We start from the raw sequence: 20,863 nt of genomic DNA, 5'->3' as shown, positions 1-20,863 counted from the left end.
TAAAATTAGCCGATGAATTTCTATAACCCTGAATCAGGGTAGAGAATTAAATTTTTTTTCTATTTGACACATAGAATATTTAATGTATCTCATTCCTTTACATTATCTAATTCACTACATAAGAAGAGTAATTTTTAACATATTAAAATTCTCCAAGCCAACTCATCCAAAAAGTGTTATCTTTACAATTAATATTTACATTTAGGAAAATTTACTATCCTTGCATTTAACATTCGCATTTAAGAGTAGTTGCTAGATAAAACATCATTTTAATCGACATTCCAAACTAAGGACTAATAATAGTATACTGGAATTTGACTTAGGATATTTTTTCTTGCTTCCTCATGGGATCGATATTCAGGGCTTAATTAAAAAATCCTATATTACTTTCCTATATGACTTGAAGCGATACGTGCACTTGTGTAGAACCCATAGTGTGTGAACTGTTTTCTATATTTCATAATATTTTAATTTTGTATACTGCAAAATATAAATTGGGTCAAGTTTTTGGTCGTCTTTTGAAAGCTAAAGTACTGCGTAATTACAGATTGGGTCAAGTTCTTAGCACCATCTCAGGGGAATTGAATTGACATAAAACACGCAGAAAAACAACACGCACTAGGGGCACATCAAGTTTTTGGCACTATTGCCGGGGAAGCTTTGATAAGAACTTTAGGAGAATTTTAGTTGAAGTAATTAGACTTATACTTGAAAAAATTATAGTGTCATAAAAACTGTTTTTTGTATAAAAAGTATTTTTTGTATGAAAAAGTGTTGTGAAAAAACTGTTTGTGTCAAAAACAAGGTGTTTGTGAAAATATTTTATTGTGTTGAATATATCTTTTATTTTATTTGTTTAATATTTATTGTATTATTTATTGTATTGCGTATGCGAAATAAATGATCCGCAAAACTTGTGCCTTATGATCCCGAGTTAGAAAAAAAAATCAAAAAGATAGAAAGGACTTGAAGAACTAGAAATGGAAATGGAAAACATTTAAAATAATAACTTAGAAAATTATCAAAAATCTTTGATGAATTATATAAATCGTACGACAGATGAAATTCACTCAAGTATACAAACCCCTGTCGTAGAAGCTGACTCATTTAAAATAAATCCAGATATTATCTAACTGGCGCAGAACAACCAGTTTGGGGGAACTTCTTTGAAGGATCCTTATTTACACTTATCCAATTTTCTAGAACTTTGTGCTACACTTCGTTATAATGTCATGTCAAACGATGCTGTTAGACTAAGGTTTTTTCTTTTCTCACTAAGTGTTAATGCTAAAATGTGGTTATACTCATTAGCACCTGACTCTATTAAGAATTGAAAGGAGTTAACTCAGAAATTCCTAGCTAAGTATTTTCCACCTTCAAGGTCTACTGAACTTAGAAATGATATTATCTCATTTTCTCAGTATGAAAGGGAATCAATATATGAAGCTGGAGAAAAAAATTAAGAAACTTCTAAGAAAGAGTTCACACAATGCGCTGCCTGATTGGTTAATCATTTAAACTTTTTACAATGGGTATGGGTTAGTAGAATCCCTTATTAGTAGAATCCCTTATGTTTACAATTGACGCTGCCACTGGTGGATCATTAATGTCAAAGTCATTTAATAAAGCATATGCAGTAATTGAAGAAATTACTACAAATGAATTTCAATGACCCTCTACATGGGTAAATCCTAAAAAGGTAGCCAGTGTTCATGATACAGATGTGATTGCAATTTTTGCATCTCAGGTTGCTGCAATATCAAGAAATTTGGACCAATTTGAAATGAACCGGCCTCAATTTACTCCAGTAAGTAAGAAAAGTTCATTAGGGCATATGATTGATAGGGGTGCATAAATAGGCTTGAGGGCGGCGTTATGGCGACATATGAATTGCATCATTTTTGTCATTTTCCCCTCATTTTCTCCAAATGTTCATTCAATATGTCTGAAACCAAAAACATACAAAATATCTTTATTTAAAGTGCAATATCACTAAAAATATGCATAAAACGATCATAAATTATGCACTAAAACAGATAATTTTAAGGCGGATCATACCGACGTATCCTAAATATGTGGTAACGAATAAGTCATATAAAAAATCTCATGATAACTCCCAGTGACAACCATTTACAACCATCATACATAGAATACAATGCCTTTTTACAGACTCTCAGACTCTCCTCTTTACTTTGTATATTGACGATTTGATGTCTCTAGTGTAATAGTCAACCCAATCAAGGGTTGTGGCCACAAACTTGTGTAGCCCTTTGACATTTGTGGCCTACTAATGATATTGTAGCTCCCACTATAGTCTATGTGGCCAAGTGCTGTCATTACAACCCCCACTTTGGTCGTTGTAGCCTGAGACTCTTACAACTACCCACTACGACCTATGTGGTTAATTTACTATATATTGTAGCTGTCCACTATGACTTATGCAACCAACTGCCATCATTACTATCTCCCATTAAAACCTTTGTAGCCAATTGACACGATTATAACTCTTCACTATGTAGCCAATTATTGTCATTACGGATCTTCACTAAAATCTTTGTAGCCAACTGACGCTCTTAGAACTACCCACAACGGTCTGTGTGGTTAGTTACTACTAGAGCTGTTCACTACGACTTATGTGACCAACGACTATCATTAAAGCCTCTCACTACAACTTTTGTGCCCAACTTATGCTTTTTAAGCCACCAACTTTGACCTATGTGATCAACTACTACTACGACTTCTACGACAAGCTAGTGCAATCACAACCATTGTAAGCAACATTTATCGCAGATTATTGCTTTTGCAGGAATCAATTATGACCTTTGTGACTTGGTATCATTATTATTGTCAAGAACTATATTCATTGCAGTTCAATTGTAACTATTATTGCTAAATTATAGTACATCTATGATCATCAACTTTATAATTTAATCTTCACTAATTAAGGAAAAGGGTTAACATATGTACTTGGTTAGACCCAATGATTTTTTTCTTTCCAGGATTTTCCACATAAAAAAAATTGGTGGTGTTTTCTCATGATACTTATTTTTTTTTTTTGTGTATACAAGATATTCGCGCAACATTAAGATGTTTAATTATCACTGTACCAGCTCGAATTTTCCATCACATAAAAAATGTATTTTATTATGTCTATTTTAATGTAATTTTAATATAAAATACTATATAAATAAAAATGAGTATTTAAATATCAAATATAAAAGTTTATAAAAAATTATGATATATAGTTAAGAGGAAAATAAAAATTATTTATCTATTTACTGACAATCAAACAACTCATAGATATTCATAATACACCGCTTTTATTTTACTCTTCATGCATCTAATCAATGAAAAAAAAAATCAATTGCATTTACATATAAACAACCAAACAACTTCTCCGCTAGCAGAATACACTCTAATCATAATTTTGTACATTCCGTTTACTCTACATTCATTTTTGAGCAAACAAAATAACCCCTAAATATTTATATGATTTAATGGACAAATGCATAGTCTAAAGGAAGATTAGCCATATGAATTAAAGTTAGACATACAAATTTGCAATCAATAGGATCATTATAGTTGATGAGTAGAAAAATATTTTTCATAAAAGTCATCAAAATGAAATATGCCAAAAATGTGATTTTGATGTTATCAAAAGAGCCTAATATTTAGTTCATGCTCATTGTATGCATTCACATTTGCATACATCATATTTTATAAGATAAAACAAATGTTCTTACCATGAAATACAATTATAAATCGAGGCAATGCAACAATGCAAGTTCCCGAGCCCGACGAACCGGGCCAGGGTCGGAAGCCGAGCCGCCTTCCCGGCAATTAGCAGGTTGGGCCCACCTCGATGTAGGAGGCGCGGAGAATCGTAGGGATGGTCTCCGTTGAAGAGGCGTGAACTTTACCGCGTTTGCACGTCGTTTTTATATGTTTTCCTCGGAGAAGCGTCAATGCGTACTTGAAGGTGAGTGTTAAGGCGGTGTCCAGATACCGTGACTGTCGCCGTTCTGCTCTTTCACCCCCGTCGAAAGTTTCTTGTGAGGAGCCAAGCCAAACCCTAGCCTGCCATTGGAAATCTTTTTGAGCCGCTTGAGACCTAGCTGGTGGACCGTGAATTGTGAGGTATGGCTTGTCCGTTAGGTTCAAATTTCTCCCATTTTTTGTTCCGGGCTTCTGAGCTAGGTTCGTCTTCGTTTTCCTGTGCTTGGATTCACTTTGGTAGTTTGAATTTTGGAATTTGGTCGCCGTGAAGAAGGTTGGGTGGGGGTTTCATTTAGGTGATGAAAATCGTGTTCGTGCCTTTTTAAAATTGTGCTTCGTGATTTGTTCGATAAGCTATTAGGTGTTAGTGGGCTTGTAACGCGAGCATTGATTTTATTTTATTTATGCAATACAAGGTAAAAGTACACACTGGGAGGAGTTGGTGGATCATAATTTCCACATTTTGTGTTGAGCAGCTGAGGATTTGCAGTCAGGATGACTAATCCGGCTGGAAAAGATGATTCAGAGCGAGAAAGGGCAGAGACCTCAGACGCTGGGTATATTAATGCTGAAGTAGAACCTGAGAGCTTCCCATCTCTGACAACTGAATCTGTGGGCGTGGATGCCGCTCAATTGGCTGGCATATCCAATAACGTTGGGAGTTCTGTTGCTGAAGATGCAACCCAAGAGATACCCATGGACATTGATATGCCATCAGAATCAACAGTGACTGTTGCTGCCCTGTCTGGTTCTGTTAATCCGTTGGAGACTGTTTCCGCGCAAAAAGCTGTCGCTGATACCAAGAATGAGAAAGAAAATGAATTGCTCAACGAACAGAAAGGGGATGGCGACAGGCAATTCGAGACATATGTAAGTGCTGATGAAAACAACCATCACACTGAAGCCCTCTTGTCAGTGAATCCGGAAGGATTTGGAGGAGGCAAGCCTACTCAAGCCGATGGTTTTAACCAATCCTTTTCCTTTGATCCAAATTATGGCGATGGAGGTGATTCTGGAGCGGAGGAAGAACAAGTTGCCTTTATGAAGGAGCTGGAGAATTTCTTCAAGGAGAGGAGCTGGGAGTTTAAGCCTCCTAAGTTCTATGGGGAGGGATTAAATTGCTTGAAGTGAGTTTTTGTTCATTAATTTTGACCTTTGTAGATATATGTCTGAGGGCCGTTGTGATGTTAGTTATTTCTCTTTCAGATTGTGGAGAACTGTTACTAGGCTGGGTGGTTATGATCAGGTATCTATCTTATTCCTTTGTCAATTTTATATGTTCTAAACCTGCTGTCTGCAGTAAGAATTAGTTGTTTAGAATTTGGTTCATGATGCTTTGCAATTTAAAAATTTTTATAACAGCTGATTGGAGTACTAATGTAATGCTGGCAAGGGTATATCTTACATCGGCTTTATCTTGTTGAACTGAGTTAATAGATCTTTCACTTTTTTATTCATTGAATGATGTCACTATCATGTACAATTGGTAAAAAGTGCTTATTTTTCTTGTTTAGTTAGTTTACTATGGATCCTGAGGCAGAATCAGATTAATCTTGATAAAAAAGTTAAGGGGTTTGGTTTTTTATTTAAAGGCGGGCATTGATTTCATGTAGTTGTTAAATGTTTTAGATTGGGTGCTTGTGTAGTTTTTATGAACTCTAGAACATAGGAATGCCTAGCATATACCTCTATTTATTTCCTATTCTAAAATGAAAAGCATGTGTTGAAGGTGATAAAAGTTTTAACCACTTGTTGTATTTGAAGAGAGTATATATGTTTCTCCCCCAACATAGCCTATATAAACTTGTAAAATATAAGAATAAATAAAAAAAAGGCAGAGGTTAACAAGACTAAATGACTAAAATTATATTCTTAGCTTATGATGCTCAAACTAACATAGTAATGCACCACACGAACACAATAATATTATTATCACTTTCTAGCAAATTATTATTAACCATGAACAAACCATGACTTAGTTGGACTACTCTACCTACAACTGGGATTGATGGATAAATTTAAAACTTGAAATTTGTTCAAATTTTATTTCTAGAAATCAAATTTATTTGCTTCTACATGAAGATGATTTGCTTAAAAATAGTTTGATCTAACTCAAATTTGATTGGATATATGAATATGCAATCATCGATATATTTGTCTTCGCAAATATTTACACGTACACGAAAGCGTACTAACTATTCATGCATATGCATGTAACTATTTATATGCCATACAAATATTTAAAATTATCTTTCAGTCTATATATGCACATCTTTGCATTTTTATTTTTTATTTATGTAAATGTATGGCCTCAATTAAGAGTTTAAAAATACTTTGTAAAATTTATAAGCTGGGCTGACATCAACTTAAATTTTGTTGAAATGAATCATTTCAACCTTGAAATTGTATTTTTTTTAATTTCAATTTGAATTGGCAAGATATCACTCCCTACCTCGAGGATTTGTTAAATAAAATATCTCGATCATCTGGTATCTTTTTAGGACTCAAAATTATGTGGAGAAGATTTGTTGATCAAATTATTGCAATATCCTCTATAACTCTTTAAATCTCAATATGTGTTTCATTTTGTCTCGTAGTTTTGTATATGCATTTTCTTAGAGCTATTTGCCAAACTCTACTTCACTATTTTGGGTCAGTTTATTATAAACCTAATTATTTTATTTATTATTCTCATCCAAAATAAAGTTTGGAAAAAAATCTCATTTAATATTTTCACAAGGTAGAATTGTCATGTTTCCTCACTTTCTTCATCTTTGACCTATGCTTTGATGGATAAAGCTTGAAAATTTCTTTAGGTTTCTTACTTCTTGCTTTTGATATCTTATATATCTCATTTTCAGCTTTCTTACCTCCAAGTTTGTTATAAACTATTAAAAAATTTAGATTTTACTTTGCTCATCATACTATTTGCAAGAATTTCTTTAACCATTATGAGCCTCAATATTATTCAATTTTTTTCACTCAAAGCACTTTATTTCTTACTAATCTTTGGCATTTTCACATTCTACTATCAAATCTTCTAACTGGTATTTAGTTTTATTTGTACACTTTTTAAACTTATAGGATATTTTTTTGATGCGGACATGCAGAAAGAGGCATGGGAGCCTCGTTCGCCTTTCTTATGCCTGGACCTATGGATCTCGGCAGGGTAGAGCCGACTTGTTCCTTTCCAGGGTTTTGGCATATACTTTCAACAACAAGGCTCATTCCTAATCATTTGGAACTTATATATTTGCTTCATTTGTTTTTGGTTGCCAGTTTTTTGGATTTTTTTGTCTGGAAGGCTATTGACATCCCCCATGTTTTCTTCTAGGGTTGTATTTGAGGACGAGTGGTGCTTCAGTTATATCTCACTTCGAGGTGGCGATTATCCTCGATTTTACCATCCTCCAAAACCTCCACATTGTCGTTGCCATCACCGTAATTGTTGCAACCCACTATGGACATCAACATTGCTTTCTCCTGCAGCCCCGAGACTCCAAGCTGCCTCCGTCTTTGTCACCATCACTGCTTCAGCCTCCCTCATTTCAGCACTTGCGATTTCAGTGCTCTTGCTTACTGCCATCGCCGTTTCAGTCACTAGAAATCCCTTCCCCTACCCACTAGCTGTTGTTCGAACCATCTTGGACCACGTGCCTGCTACCTAACAACTGTCCCAACCCTCCTGCACCATCTCCATATCACATATTCACTGTTCAAGCCTTTAGGATCTTGAATTCCACCTTGCTACCTTCCAGGATAGCAAGGAACTACTTTTCCATTGTCATATCCATCCACTTGCTTCGTGCTCCCATCTTATCGCCATCATTCCGGACCCCCAACGACCGTCACCATCTCCCACAATCTGCCCTAGTTGAGTTGGTGTTGTCATTTGTTGCAATTTTAGATTTTTGCGTCGTGTTGTAATTTCCATTTCTAGTTGTGTGGTTGTAATTTTCCCTATTTCAATTTCAACAATAATATTTTGTTACCCGTTGTTTTTTGGGTTAACTCCGGTATCATTTGGTGTCAGAACTAGCATAACCTTAGTCCTATCTTAGGATTTCTAGCATCTATCCATTCCTAACTCTACCTCCACCCAAAATTTTCTCACCCTACATCAGTCCATACACTATTTTCACATTCCCACCCACAAACCCTAATGATGTCGTCATAGAGACAATTGCTAGAACCTGTTCACGAGTTTGCCATGGAAGAGTTACAACGATAGCTCAATCTAGTACTATAACAGCAGGAAAGGACCTATTGAGAGGTTACTGATGAGTGTGGTGGCAAGACCAAAGAGGATAGCGGGAGGAATACCTAAATTCCTTCTGCAAGAATGATTTCAGTGAGAAGAAAGATATTACACAAAATTTTGGGATACACTGTCAGAAAAGATCAAGAGATGAAGTGTTTGTTAGATGATATATATATGAAGTGCTTGTTAGAGGATATGTAAATGAAATGCCTATTATAAGATGCAAAGATGAAGTGCCTGTTATAAGTTGCAAAGATGAAGTGCTGTTGGAGGATACAGAGGCTCGGGAGTGAAAGTGGACAAGTGGATTTCAAGGGGAGAATGAATCCAGATGGTTTCATAAGGTCTTTGAATACAAAAAGGTGCCGTATGACTGAAGGTGAAACTAGCTGCTATTAAACTGAAGAAGAGCAATTCATTGTCGTGGGAGAAGTTTAAAAGGGAGAGAAATAGAGAGGGAAGGAACAATACTACTTGGAAAAAATGATGAAGAGAGAGTTGCAGTGGCATTACCTACTCCCACACTACAATCAAGATCTTTTCTTGAGGCTCTACTACTTGCAACAAAGTGACATACCAGTGAAGAAGTGCACGTCGGGTTTTATTCAGCCCAAGTTGAAATGTAATTTGTCGGAAGCAGATGAGCACCCAATAACAGGGTACTTGGGATTCTTGAAGCCTGCCGTTGTTAATGTGGTCCAGGTACAACCTTACTGGTTTTTGGGTGACATTTAGGCTTTAGCATTGAAAGTGGAGAGACAACATAAGCAAAGAAAATACCCACCACTATTCAAATCGCCACGTGCACTCGGAGATATCAATAGCAACGCGCCTGATGGAGTTGAGAAGGCTGATCAGGAGAAGACAGAGCTCACACAGACTGAAAAAATGCCTGATAACAGTAGTGCACCCACTACAGTCTTATCAAGAAAACACTTCAATTTTCATGAAGTCTGCAAGTGGGGAAAATTCTTTAGATGATTTGGGAGATAGTGCAGTTGACAGCGAGATCCTGACACTCATATCGACACATTCGAAGTCCTTTCAAACCCGAAAGGTTACAACAATTCTGCCACCTGCAACGTGCTTGTTCAGATTCCATACTATGATGAGACAAATGCTTCATCGAATGAAATCGTATCTTCCCCAACCTCGTGAGACTGACGCGGGTGTGCAAAGAGAAGCGCGGGAGTCCTGTCGGCTTTTTTTACTCCTGGACCGACCAGTCCATGCAGGAGAGAGCCGACCAGCTCCTTTCCAGGGTTTTGGCACCCCTTTCAACAGTGAGGTTCATTCATAATTATCTAGGGCTTATATGTTTACTTCCTTTATATAGGTTTTTATTTTTTCATGATTTTTCCGTCAGAACAGCCGCGACGTCCTCTGTATTCTCTTATAGGGTTGTATTCGAGGACGAGTGGTGCTCTGATTGTATCTTGCTTCGAGGTGGTGGTTATCGTTGACCTTCCCATCCTCCACAACCTTCTTATCTCGCGGGCATGCATAGAGAGGCGCGAGAGCCCCGTCCATGTTTCTTACTCTTGGACCGACAGGTCCAGGGAGGGGAGAGCAGATTGACTCCTTCCTAGGGGTCTGACGCCTCCTTTCAATAGAGGGTCTCAATCTTAATTATTCAGGGTTTATATATTTACTTATTTTGATTTAGGTTTTCATTTTTTCATGGTTTTTCTGTTAGGGCAGCCATTGACATCCCCCGTGTTCCCTTTATGGTTGTATCCAACGACTAGTGTTGTTCCAGCTATATCTCGCTCCAAGGCAGTGACTACCCCACCGTTCCAATCTCCCTTGTTGCCGCCTCTGAAATTCCAGCACTCCTGCATGCTGCCATCGTTGTCCAGCCGCCAGAAATCCCCTCACTTTCCCACCAGCTGCTGTTCCAGCCATCCCGAAACACATCCCTGCCTCCTAACTGCTGTCCCAACTCTCCCGCTCTGCCAGCCTGCCCCATATCGGGTTTTTCAGCCTCCGAGAACCTGAATTGCACCTTACTGTCACACAGGACAGCAATAACCTGCAGCTCTGTTGTCATATCAGTCCACTTGTTTCACGTTCCCACCTTACCGCCACCATCCTGGACCCCCAACAGTCACCACCACTATCACCTGCGATCCACACTAGTTTGAGTTGGTGTTGTATTTGTCGTAATGTTAGATTTCTGCGTGTCGTATTGTTGTAATTTTTCATTTCAATTGTATGGTTGTAACTTTTCTATTTGAATTTGAGTAATAATATTTTGTTATCTATTGTTATTTGGGTTAACTCTAGTATCATTTTTTTTAATGAAATCGACCATTTTATCCCTGATTAGTTTCAACTTTAACAAAAAAATTCAATTTGCTTCTCATAGTAATCTATTTTTGATAAAAAATGCATCTATATTATAATTGCTCTTATTAATTAGTTAGAACAATTATTTTAAAATATGTCAAAATAAAAAAATTGTTCCATAATTACCTATTTAAGCTCAATTAACCAGGCGATAACAATTAATTGTCATATTAGCAACTAAAAATTAGATTATAACGTTAGGATGCAGATGCTTTCACCTGTTAAAATCTTGATCCGTCCCTCTTAATTTTGTCATTTGGAATTGGTTTTCATCATTCACTACTTCGACCGTATTTTTTTGCTTGCCAATATATTTTCCACCTTTTTCCCATGGTTTTTAGTAATTTGGTTTTGCCGTTTTGTCCTGTTCTTATCACATTTTGATTGATATATTTTGTTGCAGGCTCATATAATATTGCTTTTTCTATATTTTTAGGTAACTTCTTGCAAGCTATGGCGCCAAGTGGGGGAGTCTTTTAAGCCACCCAAGTAAATCTTTATTTACTCTTTCTTACCTTTTAAATATGACCTAGTGTTAACATTTCATGAGCACTCACTACATAATGTTAGAAATTAGGGAGTGAAATCTTTAACTTGTTTATATATATATATATTTATGTAGAATAAAGAAACCTCGATGTGATTCCTCGTAGTTCCCCTAATACTGTATCAGCATAGCTTACATTTATAGATAATTTTGCTATTTGCAACTTAGTATTTGTCATACCTTCCCGAGAAAAAGGTGCATTTGTATATTAATGCTTAAGTGAATCTATATATGTGTTTCTGATAGTCATATACAAATAAATCCCATCCATAAAAATGCAAAAAAAAAAAAAAGAAAAAAAAAAGAAAAAAAAGGATGGGCATCACATGTACATGTTCTTGTTCACACCCATTTATATTTTTATTCTATTTTAAGCATCTTTTAAACCATGAATTTGTATGTGGTTTATCAAGTTAATATTATTTTTTAGGGAAAATAATATTTTTACTTTCTGACTTTGTGTATAACTATTTTGACTCTCAACATGCAATGCATGGAACTTATCAATGCGAAACTTGTATATTGACTTTTATATTAGAAAGATTGCTTTATGGAAGATTTAAGTTTTTTTTAAACAAAAAGATTATGTGTTTGGTGGAGGGATGAAGGGAGCATTCAGTGAGATTAAGAGCTCTAATAGGGACATGAAAGAGAGCAGAATCAGGGGATCATGTGGAGACTTGGGTAGAAGAGCGAGAAAAAAATATTATGGGGAGAAGATAACAGGGGAATGGATCATGAGTAGAGAGAGAATATGGTCGTAAGGGGAAGCGCAGAGCATAGATAAATAATAAGATGGGGAACTTGGAGCTTTAGTGAGAGAGTGTGTGGAATTGGGGGATATATTGAGAAGATAGAGTATAGGAGTGCTGTAAGATTAGGGTTCTTTAGAAAGAGGTAGAAGAGTAGAGATAGCTTTATAGTTAGGAAGAGAGATAATCGATGGCACAACTGGAGTGAGAAGCAGTGGATTTGGTTTGCAATGAGGCTCTTTGGATTTCTTTTGAAATCCTCTTATTTAAACCCTCTTTCATATTATATGAAAGCTAATGATAAGAAAATTAAATAAATATATTAAACCCAGAAGAAATGGTACTAATATCGGAAAGAATGATGCTTAGATTATGAGTAAATTAATCCAAATGCGTGTACAAGTGATTGCTACAATTCAAATGATTATACTCAAGGATATTAGGTACAAATACTTGTAGTCAATTGATTCCCCCTCCAGTGTGAGACCATACAAATGAATTCAAATAACGGTTAGATGGCAAAGCCAGTGAGTTAGTACATTATTATTATGCACAAAACCAAATTGATTGAATTACACAAGCTTTAGCATCATCATAATCTATAAAGAGTTACACTATAAATACGATGATCTATGAATAATTATTATGTAAGAGAAATAAATGTTAAGCATATAATTAGAAGTTCACTCTCCTCAAGGGCATAAGATCAATTAATCCAAAAATCACTACAATATCATGGACGCCCAAGCTAGTAGATAACTAAATTAAAATGTAAAAATAAAAATTAAACTATAGAGATTTATTCATAAAAAAAAATTGATGTATTGGGCCTTTGTTGAGCCCTCCACTCAATTAGAATTCCACTTTCTAAACTAGTCAATGTTTCTCTTTGAGAAGGCAGAGAATCCTTTATGCCAAAACAGTTAAAAGAGAGGAGTACCCTACTTGATTTGATGAAGTGCACTGAGTTTTTCAAAGTTCCTCCGAGTTCTACTAGGTCCGACGACAAAGGTTTATACTAAAAGTGCTTAGCCAAGGTTCTCATAAAGTTTTGGGGATGACACAAGGCAATCACCTTCTAATTGAAATAAAGTTCTATTTAAATATATAAAAATGTACAAATGAAAATCAAACTTACAAACACCTTGAGTATAGCTTAAATGAGACATGTTACCAAAGAGAGAAGCCAACAAGGATGGATTATTTGATGATCACTTAAAATTTTTTTTTCTTCATTTAAAAAAAGGTCTAACGTTTAAACACTAGTAATTTGTCTTTTTCCTTTTATTCACTGACATGTAATATTGATAAACTCAACACTCCTTAAAAATGTTCATGAAAACATATTAAAAAATTTCTAAGACCTCCTTTCCAAATTAGCCACCAATTATTAGTTATTTTGACTTGGTCATGCGAGACATTTTCTAACTTGTTTTGGTGAGTGCAAGTCAATTCAGGGAGTGGTAGGGATGGTAAATAATACTAAGTTTAATATTTACCATAATTTAATGATTATAATGCAGAAGTATGTGATTTTATATATGAAATCATATCTAAATAGTATAGTGAATTAAATCAAATCAAGATTAGGGCCATAATTAGCACAATTATATAATTAACTCTTAATCGGTCTTAACACACTTTCAAATTTAATGGCATGTACAATACATGTATGAAGCAAAAGTGCCAATGTGTGGAATACTCAATTAAAGAAAAATAATAATATTCAAGTTAATTTTATTTTCTCTGTTAAGACAATGGAGTAATTAACTTATATAGTCCAAAATAACAAATTTATTAAAAATTATAGAAACTTTAAGATCAAACAAATTTTTTAACATACATTTATGATCAAGATCATAATGACCGACCAATTAAACATATGATCATAACTTAAAATAAGATTCACATATAGGAACTTATTAAGTAATTCAAATGAATTGAATATCAACCCATAAATTCCATTAAATTCCCAACATTTATTGAATAATTTTTTAAGTTCAAAAACATATTTAGAATTGATCTAATAAAAAGTTTTCTACAATTTTCTTGATATTATTGGGTATTTCAAAATTCATCAATGTACAATGAATTCAAATATACCACACAGGCTAAAGCTAATTTTGTCATAGGAGCTTCTAGGGTTTGTTTGGGTCAACTTTTTCATTGCTTTGTTTTTTGTACTTTTGTCACACTCCATTTGGTTATTTGCTTTCTGCCTGCGTTTTATAAATTTTAATAACGAGAAGCTACTTTTGAATACCAGAACTATTAATGTACGATAGCTCTAAAAATGTTGTTAGACTTTTTTAAATATGAATAATATTTAAACATATATAACAACTTTTAAAAAGTTGCTTTCCCCATAACATTTTTACAGCCATCTTTATAAAAGGCTGTAATGGCCCCAAATAGATATCTAGTTTTGGCTCGAGTACTACACAAAAATTAATATTATAAATTTTATCAGGAATCTACTTTGAACAATTTAAAATCACTCCATTTTAGCTCAAATTGATAAACATATTAAATTAACATCAAATTAGGCTAAATTTATTTGAATTCAAATCATGATTTGAGTTGCTTGAAATTATTGATATTTACTAGTTTGTAATATAAATATCAGTAACAAAGATTTTGATCATAATACTTGAAATAACAATGATATAAATAAATATCTCTAAGTAATTTGTGTTTTGCTATTTCTTAGATTAAGCATCATATTTTATATTATGTTTTAAGGCTAATTGTCCAATTAATAAGCAAAAAATCTAAAAGATCTAATAATGGTTTTTCTTTTTCATGTATTGAAATTTGAACAGACTAATAGTTTTTAAATATATATTAAAATAACAATTAAAGTGGGTTAAAGAGGGAGCTAAGTGGTGAAGTGCAAAATGCAATCAATCCCAGTTAATAGTGTCTCCACATATACAAAGATATGTATCATTTTCTCCCTTGTTAGGATTTTACATAGTGAATTTGGACTTGTCTCTTTCTTTCACCCCACATTGTGATGGGATCCTGGTGTATGTGATAATGCTTTCTTTGCAAATATAAATCTTGTCTCTCACACACAATGACTTTCGTGATGAACCCATGATGGACTAAGAATGCTAGCCTATAACACTCTCCCGACTCACTGCACTTTCGGCATGTTATGTGTTTGTCCGTCTTGCTCGCTTGTTTTCTTAGCTCAGTTCTAGCACTCGTTGCGTGATCTTTGATTGTGCAACATAAAATGAAATCCTATTTTCATTCCGCCACTCATGAAACCCACAATCCTTGCTCCACTAGCTCCTTGGCTGCATGGAATCCTCATATGATTGGAAGGGTGGTGCATTAGAAAACTTGGGAGAGTCGAGTCTGACATTTAGCTGCTAATTCTGGAACATGTATGCTAGAGTCGAGTTGAACTGTGTCATGTACTCGTACTGGCGTAGGTACTTTTCGACAGAGAAATCACTTCTTTGCACCCTATTTACTGCCATTGTTGAATAGTAGCAACATCATTGCTCAGGGTGTCCAATGTTCAGCTATTGAAGAAATAAAAGCGGAAGGTTGGGCTTGTGAAGAGGCGGATCTAGAGGAACTCTCACCTCTCTCAAATGTAGTTTTACCATATGAAAATATAGTTTCCTTAATCATAGCCCTACTAGGACGAAGTTACTTCTCCCAACTCTTGCTTTTTACCCCTCGCCTTAGAATATAAAAGTAGTGATAATGGACGAGTGGCCAAGACTAATAGTGGTTTCTCCCTTGATTTTTTGAATGGAACCAGGAATCACACTCACCACATCAATTAATTTTTCCCTTTGAATAAAATAATATAGAACCGTTCTATCCCGTGTCACCTCACTTATATTGATTGAAGGAAGGAGTTTAACAGATATGAGGTAGTGTCATGTCTTCAACTCAGTATTTAAAGCAATGAAATTAAAATTAAGTAATCTCTCATCTCTCACCCGCCGCTCTGCACGAGAATCAATTAGGAAGTTGATTTCAATCAGATCAAAATCAGAAGGCATGAAAAGTGAGCATTCATTCTCAGGAATGTCTGGAAGGCCCATTATAGAGTTTATTTGGATGGAATGCAAGTGAACATGTTCTAACATAAATTTTATCGTTCTCTTGTGCTTTTGCGTTAGCGAAGTACTCAGTTTTGATTTTATAACAAAATCTTTCCACTTTTTGCTAATTATAACTCCTACCCAACCCATCAAATTAAGGAATTCATTCTTTGGAATCAACTTTTTCAATGCCAAGGATCTGTTATACCGATCTTCTGCATCGACAATCACAATTTCTTATTATTAAAAGAAGTTTTATGTTTGAGACCTTTGGTTTTGGGAGCCATTGAAATCAAATAGAGGAAGAGAGGAAGAAGAGTTGATGACAAACACAAATAAATGAAAGGAATGCAAGATGAAAATATCACCTGAAAAACCCTGGACTCCAGTCCGTTCTTCTCCATGCTTAGACCGAACGATTTGGTTAGAAATAATCATGAGAGGAGGTGGGGGAGCACAAGGTGTGTATTTATAAAAGATACGAGTGGTGTATCATTGTGGCAATGGGGCGCTGTGACACTAAAACAAATATAGGAAATTAGTAGGGAGAAGCCACGTGGGTTAGAAGGAGGCATTGTGGCTCTTGGTTATGGCACTGCGACGCTTGGGTATCTTGGAGGAATTGTTGCAGCGCTATGGTAAGGCGTTGCGACTCTAGGTGCATAATTCACACTTTCTAATTTTCCCAAGTCTACCCAAGATACACACTTCAAGTTAAAGCAAACAAATCAAACAATGCAAATACACAAGTAAATACAATCATATAACAATTGAGTTGTATCTCAAAAAGTACTTAATTTTATATCCTAAACTAAACTATGCTAGATCCTTACTCGGGATAACCCAAGTCAATGATTTCCCTAAGACCTACTCTATCTCCACTCAAGCAAGGTTTTAACCTTTTTCATTTACTTTAAATGTTCGAGCAATCTTTCTATCATTAGTAGGGAGAAGCTACGTGTGTTAGAAGGAGGCGTTGTGGCTCTTGGTTATGGCGCTGCGACGCTTGGGTATCTTGGAGAAATCGCTGCAGCGTTATGGTAAGACGTGGCCACTCTAGGCGCATAATTCACACTTTCTAATTTTCCCAAGTCTACCCAAGATACACACTTCAAGTTAAAGCAAACAAATCAAACAATACAAATGCACAAGTAAATACAATCATATAACAATTGAGTGTATCTCAAGAAGTACTTAATTTTATATCCTAAACTAGACTATGCTAGATCCTTACCCGGGATAACCCAAGTCAATGATTTCCCTAAGACCTACTCTATCTCCACTCAAGTAAGGTTTTAACATTTGTTCATTTACTTTAAATGTATGAGCAGTCTTTCTATCATTAATATCAACAACTCCAAGCAAACATTTATTACAATGAATGGACCAAATCATCTGAACTTTAATTTACTTGGAAATAATTTTTATCGTGAATTATACAATAAAATCTCTTATCCATATTGAAAGTTTTCTTAATAAGCTTTTAATCATACATTTTTTTCACGTGTTCTTCATAAATTTTGCATTCTCATAGGCTTGCATTCTAATCTCATCCAACTTATTCAATTGCAGTAATATTTTCTCTGCCAAATTTTTTGAGATTTTAATTGAATTTCTAGCTGCTCCATAAGCCTTATGTTGGTTCTAATTATATGGGTAAATAATATACTTTTCGAAAACTGATCTATAGGATGACATACATACGGGAGCCTTAAAAGCAGTCCTATGAGCCTACAGTGCATCATCAAATCTAATAGATCAATTCTTTCTACTAGTATTAACAATTTTTTTTTTTAAATTCTCTTGGTATTCTTATTTGAAACTTTTGCTAAACTACTTGTTTGAGAGTGGTATACGGTAAAAAAATTATATTTTATCTCTAATTTTGCAATCAATTTCATAATCCTTTTATTATAAAAGTGACTTCATCCATCATTAATAATTTGAGCTGTTCTAAATTGTTAAAATTGTATTTCTTTAAGAAAATTTGAATACCTTGTGAATCACTTCTAGGTAGAGCCACTGCTTCAATCCACTTTGAGACATAACTTATTGCAATCAAAATCTACTGATTTCCTAAAGATGATATAAATAGTCCTATAAAGTCTATATCTCAAGCATCAAATATTTCTATTTCCAAAATATAATTCATGAAAATTTCACGTCTCTTAGAAATATTGTTTACCCGTTGTCATTTATCATATTTTTTTAATATATGCACTAACATCCTTAAAAAGGTGGACCAATAAAATTTTGATTGTAAGATCTTAGAAATAGTTCTAAAACCTCCAAAATGCCCTCCAAAATTTGAATTATGACAGTCTGATTATGTTTTATACGTTTTTGAAGGGCAGCTACCTCTTAATGATTTGGTCCTTACATCTCCTAAAAAGGTAAAACTTATCCAAAAAAATAGAATTTGATATCTGAATAAATTTTTTCATTTTGTGATAAGACAAATTCTAAGGAATAATTCCAATAAGAATATAATTCATGTTCTCCGCATACCAATGTATAATATATTCAAAAATAGGAAGCAATTTTTAATGAGAAAAAAATTCATTTTTTTTCATCATGTAAAATTTCTAGTTTTTAGGTCTCCCTGCTCAAGTCTATACTAACAGTCTATTACCTAATTTTCAGTAACATTCCTATCAATTATCTTCATATCAAACTTCAGTAACAAAAGTATCCATTGGATTAGACATGGTTTGACATCCTTTTTCGTTACTAGATATTTGATTTGACATCCTTTTTTGTTACTAGGTAGGATCAAAATTTATCAAATGCGAACTCTATTGCTAGTAACTTTTTTGTTAGTTGTAGTGTAATCAACTCGTGTTTAATTAAAAATTCTACTAGTGATTATATCACGTGAAAATTCTTATTTTTTTGGCCTAAAACAACTCCTACGATATAATTAGTAGCATCACACATAAGTTCAAACAAATATTCTCAATCAGGCGCAACTATCATGGATGCTATGATCAATTTTTGCTTTAAAAGCTTAAAGGCTACTAGGCACTCACCATCAAAGTTAAAGGACCATCATTCTCTAACAAGTGACAATAATTTAAAAATTTTGGGTAAATCCCTAATATATCTTCTATAGAATCATGTATGACCTAAAAGCTCATAAGCCCTTTTACTGAAGTGGGTGCTGGTAGTTTTTTCTTGACCTTAATCTTAGCATGATCTATCTCCATCCATTTCTGAGAAAATTTGTCATTAAATTATGCATTCAGTGGCCATAAACTGATATTTTTCTCAGTTCAACACAAGACTATCGTGCAAGGGCATTATATAGTGGGTGTTGCTAGATTACTGAAGTGGGTGTTGCTAGATGTTCGAAACGTGTCTAAAGAACTATCAAACATAGAGAAGACATCCATGAACACCTCAACCCCTCTCTCAATACGATCATAAAATATAGCCATCATGCATCTCTTGAAGGTGACAGGGGCATTATATAGTACAAAGAATATTCTAAAAGCAAAAGTTCCATAAAAACTACTTAAAATTATCTTGGTCTTCTGATGCTATATGAATTTGGTAATATTTCAAGTAACCATCTAAGAAACAAAAATAAGGGTTTCTTGTCAGATTATCAAACATTTTCATTTTATCAAAAAAGGTAAGAAAAAATGATTTTCCTAATAGCTCTGTATAATTTTCTATAGTTAATACAAATTATCCAACTTGTGTCATTCCTAGTAGGACAAACTCGCTCATATTATTCTCAACTATAGCCACACTTTTCTTTGGCACACGGTGAATTAGACTAACCCAAACACTATTAGATATAAGATAAATTATACTTGCATCAAGCTACTTAAGAATCGGCTTCACAACCTCCTCCTTGTATGAATTTAGTATTTTTTGTGGGTCAGCCTTTAGTTTATGATTATCTTTCATTAGAATTCTATGCATGCATATGAAAGGGTTAATTCTTTTGATATTTGCTATGCTGCAACTAAAGAATTTTCTAAAATTTCTCAAGACTCTTTAACTTTGCCTTTTGTAATTCACTTAAATCAGACGAAATGATTATCAGTAAAGTTGAGATTCTCTTAAAAGTCATTTTAGGTGCTTCAGGGGAACCTTGAGTTCTGAGGTGCCGCAACTATTATTGTATTAAAGTTTTAGAATTAGTCCAGGTATCTAAAATCTCAAACCTATTCTTAATCACTCTAGGATCACATCTAATAATAGAGCTGATTTTTTCTTATGGTTTTCACATCTATCCTCAATCAAGTCATGCTTCATTGGATCCATTTCGAATATCTCTTTAAATTGACTTTTCACACACCAATCAACCACATCTACTCTATAGCAAGTATCGTCTCTAAGGTTTTGAAAAAAAAAGATTGGCTTCAAAATAGTAATTATAACTTTTTGATCATTCAACCTCATAATAATTTATCATTTTTATACATCGATCATGACCTTTTCAGTGGCTAAGGAAGGTCTGCCTATGATGTAAGAGATTTCTTTATTTTTCTCCATGTTTAAAATAATAAAATATGCAAGAAAGATAAATTTATCCACTTTAATCAAGAACATCTTCTATAACTCCCTTAAGATAAGTTAAGGAAGGGTCAGCTAATTGAAGGTTTATATTTGTAAGTTGAGCCACTTCTAGACATGATCTTCTAAAAATGAAAAGAGACATGATATTAATGCTTGCTTAGTCTCCTGAAAATCTAAAGAGACGTGAGATTAATGCTCGCTCCTAATGGTCTGTTTGGGTTAGCTGCAGCTAGGGCTGTCAATTTGGCTCGTTGTTCGTGAACAGCTCGTGTTCGGCTCGTTAAGCAGCTCGTGTTCGATTCGTTCTTTAAGCCTAAGGAGCCGAACACGAACAAATTTTTAAGCTCGAAATGTAAAC

The 20,863-nt window shown here is 34.4% G+C and overlaps 1 protein-coding gene across 4 annotated transcripts in view; it reads left to right on the top strand.

Moving 5' to 3' along the window:
- Window positions 1-3,801: 3,801 nt before the first annotated feature.
- The window catches only part of LOC110023993 (AT-rich interactive domain-containing protein 6-like), a 39,981-nt gene continuing 22,919 nt past the window's right edge, over window positions 3,802-20,863 (top strand). For 2 of the 4 annotated variants that reach the window (XM_020723674.1, XM_020723673.1), the window contains exons 1-4: window positions 3,802-4,137; window positions 4,413-5,123; window positions 5,203-5,242; window positions 11,043-11,095. In XM_020723674.1, coding sequence (XP_020579333.1) covers window positions 4,492-5,123; window positions 5,203-5,242; window positions 11,043-11,095 — 725 coding nt within the window. In that variant the 5' untranslated portion in view covers window positions 3,802-4,137; window positions 4,413-4,491. Of the gene's footprint in view, window positions 4,138-4,162; window positions 4,293-4,412; window positions 5,124-5,202; window positions 5,243-11,042; window positions 11,096-20,863 lie in introns of those variants that run through there. The other 2 variants (XM_020723676.1, XM_020723675.1) reach the window with 2 other exon arrangements.

The sequence above is a fragment of the Phalaenopsis equestris genome, unplaced genomic scaffold, assembly GCF_001263595.1.
Source record: "Phalaenopsis equestris unplaced genomic scaffold, ASM126359v1 Scaffold000240, whole genome shotgun sequence".
Lineage (NCBI taxonomy): Eukaryota > Viridiplantae > Streptophyta > Magnoliopsida > Asparagales > Orchidaceae > Phalaenopsis > Phalaenopsis equestris.
The sequence above is the reverse complement of the archived record's forward strand: the minus strand, read 5'-3'. Positions and strand labels throughout refer to the sequence as shown.